This window comes from Rattus norvegicus, chromosome 4 (genome assembly GCF_021556685.1).
Source record: "Rattus norvegicus strain SHRSP/BbbUtx chromosome 4, alternate assembly SHRSP_T2T, whole genome shotgun sequence".
Lineage (NCBI taxonomy): Eukaryota > Metazoa > Chordata > Mammalia > Rodentia > Muridae > Rattus > Rattus norvegicus.
Genome location: NC_141537.1, coordinates 66102735 through 66117922, shown reverse-complemented (window position 1 = coordinate 66117922; position 15188 = coordinate 66102735). Strand labels below are relative to the sequence as shown.

General features: G+C 37.6%; 1 protein-coding gene across 4 annotated transcripts in view; it reads left to right on the top strand.

Annotated features, from left to right (window-relative positions):
- Ptn (pleiotrophin) overlaps positions 1 to 15188 on the top strand; it is an 81868-nt gene that overhangs the window by 47065 nt on the left and 19615 nt on the right. For all 4 annotated transcript variants that reach the window (XM_087656016.1, NM_017066.3, XM_087656017.1 and 1 more), the window contains 2 exon segments: positions 13338 to 13454; positions 14465 to 14638. In XM_087656016.1, the coding sequence (XP_087512142.1) occupies positions 13340 to 13454; positions 14465 to 14638 (289 nt within the window). In that variant the 5' untranslated portion in view covers positions 13338 to 13339.

Below are 15188 nucleotides of genomic sequence, written 5' to 3'. Positions count from 1 at the left end.
AGGTAGGTAGAAAAATTTTATGAGCAAAGCAACAAATTTTGCCCACCATTCAGGAGTCAAAATTAACTTATTCAATATATTACTTTGTGAATACATCTCCAGATTAGGATCATAATATATAAAGTGAGATAGCTGATATTTTCTTATCATGAAGCATGAGTATCAATACATCATAAATAACAATTATTAATTAGAACCCTAGTACATTAACTCCCCTTCTTCACTATTAGCTGTATGGTTGAGTTTTTTCAATTTATGACATCTTCAATTTTATAGTTAGTTGACTATTAGTAGTGCCTGCCATGTTTATCTCAGTGTTTGGAACTGAGCATGGTGAGATAAGACCATTTAATAGATAGACATAGCTATTGATCATTTGTTTCTGTGAAAATCAATTTTAAAAAGAAACAAAAACATATCTACGGAGTTTAAAATATATCAGTTCTTCCAATTTTTAAAACATTACCAGACTATACCTTCAAATACTTGTGTGTCTATTTTCTCAAGAGAGTCACAACAAATCTATATATTCATTACCCAGTGCACTAATTTAGTAAGCATTTATACTAGGGATTTGCTGATTATAAATGGCTTTGTGGGAAAAAAGACTTTTACTTTTGAATGATAGAAGGCTCCCTTTTGATTCCTCTGTGGGAATTTCATTTATTTACTTACAAATTGAGCATGATTTCATGTTACCACTCTAAGTTGTCGTGATCACTGACATGAGACTATGAATCTCTCTAAAGATCTCCATGTAGGCTGCTGTCAGATACCACAAGCCTACAGGAGCTGAGGCTTCAGCAACCATGGATGTTGGGGTTAGTGTAGTAAGCAGAGGGTTTTGTCTTTGAGTACTAAGGTTTTCAACAAGTTTATCATAGGTTTGGTTTTTTATAAATGTAGAGCGTGCATTCTTTCTTGTCCTGCCAGTTATACAACGGCTAATTGTGTCTCTTGAGGATGTCAGCTGACATAAGGGCTGCCGGTACTGTGAGGGTTGTAAACGTTGCCTTCAGGACAACTGGGTTATCAGGAGTTATATGTCTATCACTTTCAAGAATAATTTCCCTTTAATTTTATGTGGATACCAACATCCTTGGGTATAACATCTATTTTTCTTTGAATGTACTGCACTAGCTGTATTTAAATGTATTGAAAACTGTATAGCCAAACTACAGAATTTACACATGTAGTTCAAAAGATAAGGAGGAAGAGCCCTAGGGCCTCAGCAATGTGCTGCTGTTGCACTGGGTTTGGCTAGTCTTTCAAATGTCAGTGTCCCCAGTGATTGTCAGTTGATTAGGTGCTTTCCTGGCAATAAGAGTAGAAAGATTGTAAGGTTGCTTCTTACCTACACGCAGTCGCAAGGCTTATTGGCTACTACTTTAAAACAGCATTTCATGGTCGTAAGAAGATGCTAAGATCCAGGTTGGCAACTGTTACAGTTTAGAGCTGAGTTGGAATTAGTCTCTGCCTGCAGGGTGATCATCTCTCATCATCTCTCATCCATTAGCAGGTGCTTCCCTGCTCTCCTAGACACAGCAGACACATTATAATCAGAGTTAATTCTCTATCTGTCTTTCCATGACTTGCCAAGAAGTCAGCCTTATTCCTTTATGAAAACAGTAAATGAAAAGCTTAGCTTTCACTTTGACATAAAGAACTTCCTGCACCTCAGTAACGTCAGGGGCTGAATTGTCAGTCTGTTTTGGTTTTCCATTCATGTTTCCATTTGCATATACTAAGTGTGATCTCAAAAAACCCATCCCCGATCCTTATGAGTCTCCATAAATAAGTTGGTTGCAGGATTTCGTACTTATCTTGTTAGCTTCTGATTGATTTATTTCAGGTCAATGTTGTATACAATTCAGAATATTTTTATTCTCGAATCTGTTGCCAATGTGATTTCAGATTTATCCCAGTTTCAATTACCTGTACATTGAACCAGAATTCTTTTAATGTTGTCATTCCCATTATTAATAGCATTTTATAAGACAGATTAATCTCTATTAATCTTGTCAAGTTTAAGGTTTTCTAGAATGTAGTCATCTGTGCTCAATTGTTTTATATTATAATTATAAAATAAAGAATTAACCGTCACCCTCAGGTATATATGTTAAGAACACTGATCAAGTAATTTCCTCAAACCAAGGTACTCAGAAGTAATGATGTCATTGTTCTTTTGAAGTTTTCTCACGAACTAAGCTTCATTTGGTTTGAATGAACCCTTTGATCTCCTTGTTATTCTTCACTAATTTACAATGGTCATTTTAGGCCTAAGCCTGATTATTTCTAAGGGGGAAGGGAGGTCAGTGAATGGGAACATTTGATGCTCCCAAAGTAAGAATGCTAAAGACTTAACCCCTTTCTTTAATGTGGAAACTGCCCATCTTCAGTTTCAGAGACAGAACCAAGAAGCAGCTGACTCCTCCATACCACATGAGGTCGAATGTTAATGCTCACTTTGGTTTACCAGCTCTGCACACAGAAGATTCTTTGGTGAAAGGAGACTGAGTATAGCTACACATGGGAGAGGGGAGGATGGTAGAAATGAGGACCGTGCGACCATGTACTCAGAAAGCAACAATTGGGTTTCTAAAGAATAGTGTGAGTAATTAGACTCACCATCCTTTAATTGTCCTGTCTCTGGTTTATAATGAGTCTCATTTCTATTCAGCATACCTTCTTTTAGGGGCTACTTTTCTCTGCCATCACTGAAAGGGTAAAGGAATGCAGGGAATGTGGTAGCGATGATGGGTGGGGATCCATCACCCCTACCTAACTACTGAGACGACCCATTTTTAAACTGACCCATTGTACTCCTTGACTACAGATGTCAGTAGGTCCCTAATGAAGTAAGTTTGCCAGGTTTCTAACAAGATTTTCCTCTTTCCCAAAGCAACACTGCATAATCAATGAAGCCTTTCCTTGAATCCTGTTCTTCTTCTCCTCGTTCTTTATTTTTGTAGTCAATGAGCTCAGCCTTAAATGAAAGCTAGAGTTGTATGAACTGAATCAACTGGAAACAGCCGCTGAAAGGCGTGCAAATCAAGAATGGCAAGGTCCAGCTCTTCCGTTCCTGAAGCGGAGGCTAGTTTCGGTCCAAACAGCTCCCTGGGCAACTGTTCATTTATTCTAAGGTTTTGTTCCTGGTCTGGAAGCAGGCATTCATAAGCCAGTATTTGCCAGCTGAACCAAGGAAGTGCACATCTTATCCTTACCTTGTGGTGCCTCAGTAGCCATCTGGAACCTTCTTAGTACTGTGGAACCTCACTAGGAAGGGGTTTATAGCAATTTATAGTGACATAGAAGTGACTCAAGGTGATCTTGACAGGAAGCATCTACTTTGGTACCAACGGTAGCGTGTTCACAGATGTACCAATGTAAATTCAACTCTCTCTCTCTGTCACATCTTTGTGTACACAAACACATACTTGGGTCTATAAAATTAATTATAATTTTTAATACCTCATTGGTCTTAGGTATGAAAATTTAGTTAAGATATATAGTTTGAAGAGCAAATATCTGTTTAACGAACCACTATTATATTAACATCCGTTCAGACAGGTGCTTCTTGACTGCTGAGTGCTGTTCTTGACACAGCAGGGTTTTGGTAGTAGTGGAACCTAAAGCATAATCAATGTGACATCAAGGAGGTCTTTGAGAATTGAAACGATGTAAGAGTCAAGAGGACCAAGTATCAACTAAGGGAGCTCATGTTATTAAAAGTAAAAGAAAACTCCAAGCCAGTCTTCTAGGAAGCACTAAAGAAAAGCATAAGACTTTTATCACAGTCGAATGAGATGAGAATGTCTCACTCTTTCTTCCAATGATTCAAAGAGGTCTAGGCATTAGATATATATGTCTATAAAGAGATTTTAAGAATGCTTGTAGGTCCATCAAGGTTGCTCAGTGGGTAGAAGTGCTTGCATGCAAACCCTGAAACTTCAGTTTGGTTCCTGGACCTCATAAAATGGCAGGATAGAACCCTTTCTTTTCAGAGGAACTCTACATACTTATCTTGGCACTTACATGCTTTATTCATGTGACTGCACACACATGCAGACACACATTAATAAATAAATACTTAAAGGAAGTTTTGCTCAAAGCTTTTGGTCAAATGAAACAAATTACGAGGAACATTTCTGTCCAAGTCTTAGTGTGACCTCTTTGTGTTTTTAATAGGGAAATACAACGTTATTAGAGGATGTGGTTTACTGTTTATCTTGTAGATGTTTGTACATTCTAAGGAAAATTTTCTTTGCTAGCTCAGATAATGACTATGCATCAAGCTTATCACATCTATCTACATTCTAGAAGACTAAACACATCACCTAGATACTACAGTATCAACCAGGCTGCTCCAGATCAAACATCTATATGCATTACAAAATATAACTGTCTTACTCATACATGGGCACCGAAGGATGGCAGAAACTTAGAATGGCAAGCCAGTACCACAAAACTTGTGACACTTAGCCTTGTCTATGTGCATTTCATACTCTACTGCATCTGGGAGCCCCCTAGAGCCCACTCTACCTTCGATCTCATAGACAACTGAACTGCCATGGCTAATGTACTGCAGGGCCTTCTGTTCTAGGAAGGATGGGACCAGAGCCTGCCTCTTTTTGGTCAGTTCTTGCTTGTATCAAATGTTGTATTCCCAGCTCATTTTATAGCTATCCTAGAACTATGAATGAGAAAGAATAAGTAAGACTTCCAAAGCCACCCAGGATCTTGAGGTCATACTTATTTACCTTTCTAAATTAATTGAATACTTTGTACCAGCTAACCAACACATTTAAGCTCCTTTGTAAAATTCTTCCCACATTGATCATTTTTAGTGGTTATTGATCTTGCAGCAGTTGCATGGGAGCTTTCCCTGTGCGTTGGAGCTTGCTGCTTCCCCGAGAACTCCCTACCTCACACACATCACTGAGATAAGATCCACAATATGTATCCTTAATCTTTCCCCCAAAGCAAGATAGTGTGTAGTGCTATTCCTTTGCTTAGCAGCATGCCAGTGAACTTGAAAATCTGCATGCTGTTTTGTTAATTATGTTTTTAATTGAGTCACTTCGCCCGAATGAGCAAAGTCACCAGCAATTAGAAATGTCGTCTGAACACAGTAGTTTGTAAAGCTGTAGTGAATTGTTTTTAGAATAACACGAAATCTTTTCCATTTGTAGTTGAAGTTATATAATTTGGGAGATGCTCTCTTACTCAGTTGGGCTGCATGAATACAAAGTCAAGTTTTCCATCAACCTAAAGAACATATTCAGGACTTGTTAATAAAAGCGGTTCTTGTGCCCAGATAATGATTCAGCTTGTCAACATTTTCCTTTGCTTTCAGTGTCTCAAATTAATAAAAGTCATACAAATTTCCCACAAGGAGACATTGCCAAGAACATTAAACTATATTTTTAAAATCATTGGCACATGATTTTAAAAAGCACGTTGATATCTCACAAACTGTGTCAGTTTAGTCACTGTCAGTCTCCCTGAGGTAGTTTAATCTCTATTGTGTGCTGCTACTAGACATGGTAACCACATTTCATGGCTGAATATTTTGCAAATGCTGTACTGACACAATGCTTATGTGGTGCTTCTGCCTCAGGTTCCCTTCATGTCCTTTCTTCTTCACGTAGAAAGTTGCAACTTTTATCTTTTTTTTAAATTAATGTGTAAGCATGTAAATTAATAAGTAAAACATGTTCCAACTCTCTACCACCTTTCATCCTACAGAGAAACATGACTACTTGAGCCTATGTACTCACAGAGAACTGTTCATTCATTTACCACAAGGGAACAGCAGAATCATCCATTTCTCTTTTCTCCACACCTTGCAGGACTATTTTGGAGGATTCTCTTTCAAATCAGCTGTTCATATTCTTATGTAGCACACACCTATTTCATGTAGAGGCTATAAAAACTAGTGGACTAATGAAAGTGTCATAAAATATCACACTCTCCGGCAGGTGCATCTCTGGCATTGAAATAGTTTGGTCTGAGAGCTTTGTGTTTTTAGGATATGGGTCTGATCAAATTAAATTACTGCATCATTTTAACAGTCCAATCAATATGCACATAGTTACAGGGGGATTTGCTGCTAAACTCATCTCTATGCTGTGTGTTCTATACCCATCCTTAGGACACTTCCTTGCAAGACTTAGTTTTGAATAAGTGAGTTCAAGAAGGCTGGAGTAAGTGATGACTTAGCAATATCATAAGCCAATTTATAAGACAGTATCACTCCAGGGAAATGGTTTGATCTTTTTACAATAGACCAGCGTGAAGTTAATAAAAAATATTAGAAAAGTAACCAAAGAATAAGGAAAACTACAGTCAAAACAATAAAAATCTCCTTTAGGAACAAATTTTCAATTGTAATATAGGAAGCAACAGAATGACCGTTCAGTAAATTTGTAAAGCATAAAGATAAAAGAAGGGTATTATATCTGTCTAACAGACCTTTGACATAGAATAAACCAGTCTTAACAAGGTCTGTACTTCCCATGAACTATGGGGGAAATAGATTTCATAGACTTTAAAATGAAATAAGATATATTTTTAGCTCCTCTTGCAGAAAAATGCTATGCTTTGCACACCCCCCTGGGATGTGTTCTTGTGAGTCCGGATCCTACTTCCAGACTTCAGTGTGACTTCAATATGTCATGATTCTACAAAGCTTTCCCTCTGGGCATAGATTTATAATTAGCAAACAAAAACAAAGCTTTAACAAGTTCATTTCTGTACTACAGAAAAACAAACCCCGGTGAGCATACAGGTGTGTGTATGTGTGTGTGTGTGTGTGCTTTAGATGCACAACTAGTTGCCACAATACCTAGCAGGTTTATTTTTCACCTTTTACTTTATCTATAAGCTGTATTCTGTTTGTCTAAATGTATTTCTCCCTAGATTGAACAGTCATGGGACCTCATGCCTGTTCTGCCTGTTTCATTTCACAGAATTTGTAACATGTGACTATGTCATTCAGGGGTTGTATGTGATCAGAGTATCTAGACTGGGCATGGACCAGTGTGTTCCAAAGCAAAAGAACCTAAGATAACTTAGGCAGAGGCTTCAGAGAGGATAAAATTGTTGGACTCAACCATGCTAGTTGATTGATTCCTCAGATTTGGGGAAGAATTTATTATATGGAATTGCAAAAATAGACAGAGGTGAATTAAAATATTGTAGAGTTAAAGAAGTACAATACTTCTTTCTGGATAAAGATACATTGATGGTAAGAGGAGAGATGATCATATGGCAGGGACACTTATGCAAGAAGAAGCTTTTGATTGGGTCTGGGAAGCTTGGTTTCAGAGGAGGACATTGTAAAAGGAAACCAGAGAGGGAAGATGGTGGATCAGGAGACAGGGTAACATTCGCTGGTCATTATAGGAACAGACCACTGGCAACACTGGTTAGAGACAAACTGATGAGAGGGATGCAGTGTAACACAGAAGAATATAGAGAAGAAAAATACAATGGATATGTTGTGCTACATGTTGTGTGACTCTGTCTTTAGGGAGATGTGAGCAAATGTCTACTTAACCCCAGATAGAGAACCAACAACAAATCAAGAAAACAAGAAAAGCTCAATTTGGTGAACCAATGAGTCTGACTAGGGTTACTCACAAGAATATCGAGGCACCATCACTGTTAGGAGCAAAAAATATACTCAAAGATATCTGTATAACTGAAAAGTTCTCTATGAAAACTGGATTGCACTGTACATCTTCTACATAGCTTAATGGGCTTAAGAGGGTCCCTTCTAGGTATTTAGGTTGCTCTGTGCCTCTTCTAAGAAGCTTTTTCTGATTTACCTTGTCTTCTGGACAGCTTTGCTGGTCTCTGTCTTTTTCAAGTGACTTGGATGCTCTCAGAGTATGTCTCAGAAGTCCTTACTGCTTATAGTGACTTGGTGAGGGTGGAGCCTAGTGTGTTTGCTAGGTTTCAGGGACCTCCTGAAACTTTTGAATTGTTTACTGTCTGAGCTAAAGAATATTCTCTGCAGAATGAACTGTTTTATCTCCCTTTAGAACAGTGGTACTCAATCCTTAGGTTGGGACCCTTTTGGGAAATCATATATCAGCTATCCTATATATTAGATATTTACATTATGATTAATAACAGTAACAAAATTATAATTATGAAGTAGCAATGGAATAACTTTATGGTTGGTGGGTTACCACAACATGAGGAACTATATTAAAGGATCATAGCATTAAGGTAGTTGAGAACCATTGCTCTAAATTCTTAATGGTTCCTTTACCCAGTCAGAGTAGATAGACATTAAAATGGTCATGAAGAAATTAGAAGATTCTAAAAACTTAAAACTAAATCTTTACTTTGGGGATCACCTAATAAAGGGTAAAAGTAATAAAGGAGTAGCACAAACAATTCAAGCTATTTAACTCATTTGATCCACCAGATAATTAACAAACATACCTAGTTATGAGTCATATTATAAAATGAGTATCAAATATTACTTATCAAATGTACTCCTTTATTTTCAGTTATTGTTAGAGTTGACTTATTTTCCCTCCTTATTTTTGCATGCTTCTATGTACTTAGAACTAAGTTTGACAGACAGCAATTTTCAAGAAATGTACATACTTTGTAAAGACTAATAGAAGTCAGAGCTGAAAGGCTATATGGTTTTAGTCTAAATGAAATTCTCAGTATATTCCCAAATCAGAACACATGACAGAAATTTCTCTGGTATTTTATCTAAATAAGTACATGGATGCCCTAATTTTTCTTCTTTAGAAATGTAAACATCATTTAAATCTACAATATGTTTGGTTTGTTTTAATTTTGAACTTCTAATTTTTTTATGTTTGACTAGTTAACGGCTAGTAAACTAATTAGTGGATGTTAAACTTAGGGAAATTGAGTAAATCAGAGATTTAATTAGCACCAGGAGAACAAAGTCATAAAGGATGCATGGGTTGGGATTAGGGTTATCATTAGAGAGGATTGTTGAATCCTAGAAGTCATTTTAGGAAGATTTCTATTTACAGTTTTTAATTCTCACCTGGATGGAAAAATATTGAATTGGACCTAAATCTATAATTACTAAAATTCAGAATCTGGGATATATTGACTAGATGGTTTGTATTTTCTAAGAATGTAAGAAGCAAGAACCAGAAGTCAATGACTAGCAGTCATATATGTTAAAAACAAGTCAAAAGGCATTCAGATATTTTAAATTAGGTAAGTTTAAAATATATTTAAATAAGCTCTCAAACAACAAATGGAAAGAATTTCTCTGTTAGTTACTTCCTGAAAGAAGAGCTGTATTTAGGACAAGGAACATGCAAAGTAATTGATGTTCTGGGAAAAGTGTTCTATTTTTATAAAGATTCATTCAAATACTCTGTGGTTTTGTATGATTTTCAATGTCTTATATTTTATTTTATAATTTATAAGATTTTCTATTTCTTAGAGGTTAAGCTAAATAAACCCACAAAGTATCTAGTATAATCTACGGCATGAATGGATACAGATGCATTTTTACCCATTTGATGGTCACTTTTCTTTACAAGTCTGGAGAGACCCGTGATTGTTTCTAGCACAGTGTCAATGTCTAAGATATTACTTTTAGTGTAAAAATTTACTCATCTGCTTTAAGCTATATTTCTGTGACTTTTTTCAAGATCAAAGTTTTAGGAACAACTTCTAAGCACCGGGGGCTCCTTCTGTCTTAGATGCTTCAAATAAAAAGATGGGAGAGGAATATTTTTCCATGTAGAAAGGCATGGGGTATAATTGTAAACGGGTATTCTCCTCACTTCATGTAAATTCAACTGCATCCACACAGTTGCTAATTTTCAACACTGGGCTCTGAACTCAAAGGATACACTGCGAGTTAAGTTCCCTGAATTTTATTATGCTTCCAAAAAGTAAAGCAGGATGAATTAGGGTCCCCTGAAGGCTGAAGGAGCTACTAGCTGATTTTAATTAAATTATTTCTGTCTTGTGATATCTTGTTTGGTTTCGCTTTGATATAATATCAAAAACACCAAGTTCGATGCTTATAATATTTTTTTCAATTAAAAAGAGCATCTTTGTGTTAAACTTTTCAACACTGTGAAAGGCAGTTTAAATAGTTTAAAGAAAGAAGTATTTGTATTGACTCACAGCTTCAGATGTTTTAATCTATGTTGGGTACTGCATTGTTTGGGGACCAAGGTAATACAGAAGCACGTTTGTTCATCTCCTAGAGGTGGGCAAACAGAGAGAAGTTGTACAAAGGGACTGGGTAAGATATGCCCTTCAAAGACCTGTTGACCTGCTGCCTCAACAGGGCTCCACTTTCTACAGCTCTACTGTCTCTTAATACTCTATTCAATCTTTTAATTTATCCATGGATTAAATTACTGATAAAAGCAGAATTATTCTAAAGGTCCACTCACTTCCTCAATGCCCTACTTGCTAGAGTTGGGGACCAAGTATCTAATTCATAAAGAACACTTTAAGTACAAACCATAGAGCTGTAGAGGTAAGCTATGTTGGTAACGTGCTTCCTAATAATCTGGATTATCTCTGTCTGTCCTGCGGATTTTATGGGAAGTGCCTCTGGCAGTTGTTTTATTAGCAGTCCTACCACTTACTCTCAATATTTTGATATCAAAACCAGTTCAATTGGTTGTGATATTCTGATTTGTTCAAAGACAATCTGAAAAAAAATACTGGTGAAATTAAATTTTGAATAAAGAGTTCTGCCTCCAGATGCTATGCTGCCTTTTATAAACAATTCACCAGGGACAGTGTCTGGCAACCTCGTCTATATTTACACCAGATATTGCCATCCTCAAAATCCTATATTACACTATCATGCTTTAGTACAGAGGATCTCTTACACATTCTAATCAGCCTTGTTTCAGAATAAGAGGTAAAAACGAATGCTTTTCTTCAATTAGTTCCTTTATTTGTCAGTGAGTTTCAGGCTTCACTGAGATAACTCAACAGTCGATTACTGTGTCCCAGCATCCATTTACGGTATCCTTCAATTTGTTAGCCACAGTGAATTATGTTCGTCAGGTCAAATATAATAAAGATAGCAGAAGGTGGTAAGAAAGAAAGAAATTTCTCAAAAGAACTTGGCCAATTTAGTAAGTTTTATTCTTTCATTGTTTCTTTTTCTCAGTGTGAAAAGTAATTACCCACTTCCCTAATTGCTTTGTGTGTCTGAGGGGGACTTATTTTTCCTTCTGCAGTCATCTGGCACCCAGCACGTTGGAGAACAAGCAGAGTTAAGCTCTGTGCAGGGAAAGCTTTTGGTTTTATTTGATGCCGATGATAAATAGTCAGCTCTGCATGTACCACATGCAAGCTGCTATCTGCATAATTACTCACATATCTATGGACCAGGAAGGTGCCAAAAGTTAATTGAGTATTGTTTAGAGCACTCAAATGGTATTACCATTAAGTAGTACTCTTGGGTGGACTTGGGTAATTTTAATCATTTCATTTCTTTTGCTCTTCTTTTAAACCTTTACTCTTTTAACACTCCCATAAAAGCTTAGGTAGTAAGATATTGACTTAGTCAGAATGACTTCTGATTTCATCACTGGCTACACTTATGAAGACTAAGGAAGATCATCACCCATGGCTTGTCAGAAAGTTTTCTCCAGAGTTGTGCTTTCTCAGTGGGAATTTTCAGATTCTCATAATAGTCTACATCATAACCTTATATTTAAGGTAGTTTTTATCCACAAAAGTGAAATCTAATTCGAAATAAAGTTGAAAAGCCATAAAGGACACCACAGTTAATTTGCCTTTTAAGAATTCTCAGAAGTTTCACTGCAGTGGTTAGGCACTAAAAGGTGCCTTTGGGGGAAAACATAATTTCTGGTTGGTGTTACACCTAATCATGTTAATGGTTTTTGAATATCATAGGAAAAAGAGCATCATATAGGTGCACAGGGGACTCATTTCTGAGCACTCTGACACGCTTGCAAATCAGTGAGTTCAGGCTGGCTTCTTATGTCTAGTCATGAGATGAGGACTTAGTTCAGATTTGCTAGGAGCACTTCAGTGAGACTGTCGTAAGAGTCCAGCATTAGGCAGAGCAAAACTGCCTATACCAGATGGTCAATGGAGATAGAAATGGTGCTGAGTAACTAAGCAGGGTTCATGTTAGTTAATTTTAGTTTCAGGTGAAAAAAGCTTACTCATACTATTGAATCCAGTCATTGATAGCAAAAGAGTATGATTCTATAAGTGATAATTCTAACACCATGGAAATGAATATGAACTTAGCAACCATGATCACACACACACACACACACACACACACACACACACACACTCACACACACTCACACACATACACAGTGTCTTATTGTTCACTAAAGAGATTACAAAATAAAATCAATCTATTGCCAGTCTTGGGAAAATATGTCACATATTAACAATAACCAAAGATCATTTCTGCACTTTCATGTGACCTATAAAATACCATTAACACAGCGGATGGAGGTAAATGACTATCAAGCAAGTTTCTACGGTCAACTGATTCCTTGGGTATGTTTAGGCAAGGAGATCATCTTAACGGAGGGTTATCACACAGGTTTTTAAGTTTAACAGAGATCTCCCTAGTGTTGCCTAGGGATTTTGACTTATGTGAGATGAGAAGTATTTCATATATTGAGCAAGTGTAATCACTGTTCCCTAGATCTGAGGATTTAATAGGTCTTGAATAAGGTCAGTTTATAAATTGATAGTATCATATCATGCCAGCTCTATTTCTGTGTTTCACTTTAATGAATAATGGGATGGTAATACTATGTTAGAAGTTATCATGAAAAGATATGGATCAGAGATACTGCTCATTGCCAAAGGTACTTAAAGATTAAAAAGAAAAGCCAGTCAGCCCAGCCCATGCTAACATAGGCCATCATTTACCATGGCCATTCTGACAACCCCTGCCCTCCACTGTATACCATAAATGTTTCTAGGAACTGCCAGACCGCCTGAAAATGGTTGTATCTGTTATTACCAAGTGATGCAAGCAGCAAGATTGATTGAAGGGTTCTGCTCAAGATTATGCCTCGAAATTCTCTTGCTTTGATAATTCCGTCGTCATAGCTAACAACTATCTATGGCATCTGATATGGCTTCGATATTGTTAGAGACTATGTGACTTATTGCCGTTAGCAGTTGGTAGCAAACAATAGCAAAATTATGCTTGCACTGATTGATACGTCTTTTTTTTTTTAAGCTAGTGTTCCAGAAGCTTCACACAGAGTGCTTCATCAAGGAGTGGATCTTCATCCTGACTTAAGTAGAAATCACCTTTTTCTCTTTCTCTTCACCCTCAGAAATGTCGTCCCAGCAATACCAGCAGCAACGTCGAAAATTTGCAGCTGCCTTCCTGGCCTTGATTTTCATCCTGGCAGCCGTGGACACTGCTGAGGCCGGGAAGAAAGAGAAACCAGGTAAGCGGTGGATTCAGAGAGAGATGCTTCACTGGGTGGTAGCCATGTATCCCTGACTAGATGGTACCTATACAGACCAGCTCCCTGCCTCCTCCCTCCCACCACTTCTAACTTCCCTTTAATTATTTAGAGAAATGCTAAGCAAGGCTAGTCTTACGTTATCCTGTTATGCTGATGAGTGACTACGCCGGCCGCAGCCTGCTCATGAGTTGGCTGTGCAGCTTGGGACCTGCCTTAGTCTGTGACCTAGACCACATTTCTATTATGTCCTTTTACCTGCCACACAAAACCAGACCATCTGTTTGCGATGAAACTGCTAGTCTGACAACTATTACTTATAATAGACGCTTGCTCCTCTTTTTCGTAAACTACTTAGAACCTTTTTATTTTTACAGGAATATTTGTTTTTATAATATTTCACACTCTCAAAGTTTCCATCAGAGTCACACAAGTCTTCAAATTCCATCTGCTATGAGGGTGTTACTCAGCTGTTTGTTTCTGCATTCAAACACCTGAGGCGTGAATTTAAGAGGAAGAAGGCTTTCTTTCCCTCAGGGTTTCAGAGATGTCAGTCCATCACAGCTGTGGTAGCATGAACAGAGCAGCTCATGTCATGGTGTCCAGAAAGAGGTGAAGAGAGAGAGAGAGAGAGAGAGAGAGAGAGAGAGAGAGAGAGAGAGAGAGAGAGAGAGAGAATGCCTTGTTCACTCAGAAATAATTTATTTCTAAAAGCAAATATTAGTGAGTTACTTTGAACAATCTCTATCTAACACATGATTTAGTAGCCTTAGTTCTATCCCCAAACCCTTGTTATCTTTCTCTCTCTTATTTATACATTGATTTGATCATTGAGAAGATGCCTATCACATACCCACTGTCTTATGGGAGAATGCAGGTAGAGGTGAAAATCATAGATTCCACAATCGAGGTGCTGAGGAACGAGACTTAATCATGCCTAGGAGTTCAGAATAGTTCTGGATGGCGATTGCTTTTTGTTTCCTTCTTTGCAGAAAAAAAGGTGAAAAAATCTGACTGTGGAGAATGGCAATGGAGTGTGTGCGTGCCCACCAGCGGGGACTGTGGTCTAGGCACCCGGGAGGGCACTCGCACTGGTGCCGAGTGCAAACAAACCATGAAGACTCAGAGATGTAAGATCCCTTGCAACTGGAAGAAGCAGTTTGGAGGTCAGTCTCATCTGGAACATTTCTATCAAAATCTTTCCAAGGCCAGCTAATGTTTATATCAAATTAAATAAATAAATATATTTTCGTAGACTTCTGGTGACCAGACAGCTTGCTTCTCCAATTCAGCACTAATGATTTTGGGGGCTGGATTTGTGTGTGTGTGTGTGAGTGTGTGTGTGTGTGTGTGTGTGTGTGTGTGTGTTTCTTTTTGTCTTATACACTGTAGGGTAATTAGCAACATCTTTGGCATCCACAATTTTTTTATCATAATCCAACTTACTTTACCTGCCAATAAAACTGGCCAGATATCATTCAGATTCAAAATTGTTGTTAAGCACCATTGCGTATATGAGCATAAAATCTGCACTGGTCCTCACTCACCCAGTAATGGTCTCGTCCTAGGCCATCTAATTCCCCACTTCATTCTCTACTTCCCCTTCTTGTGCTCGTCCTCCTTCCTCATGTCGCTTGTGATTACTCTTCCCATCCTCCACATATGTTTATAGAGTCTCTCACTGACTCCACCAGGCCTTGTCACAGCCAATGCTAA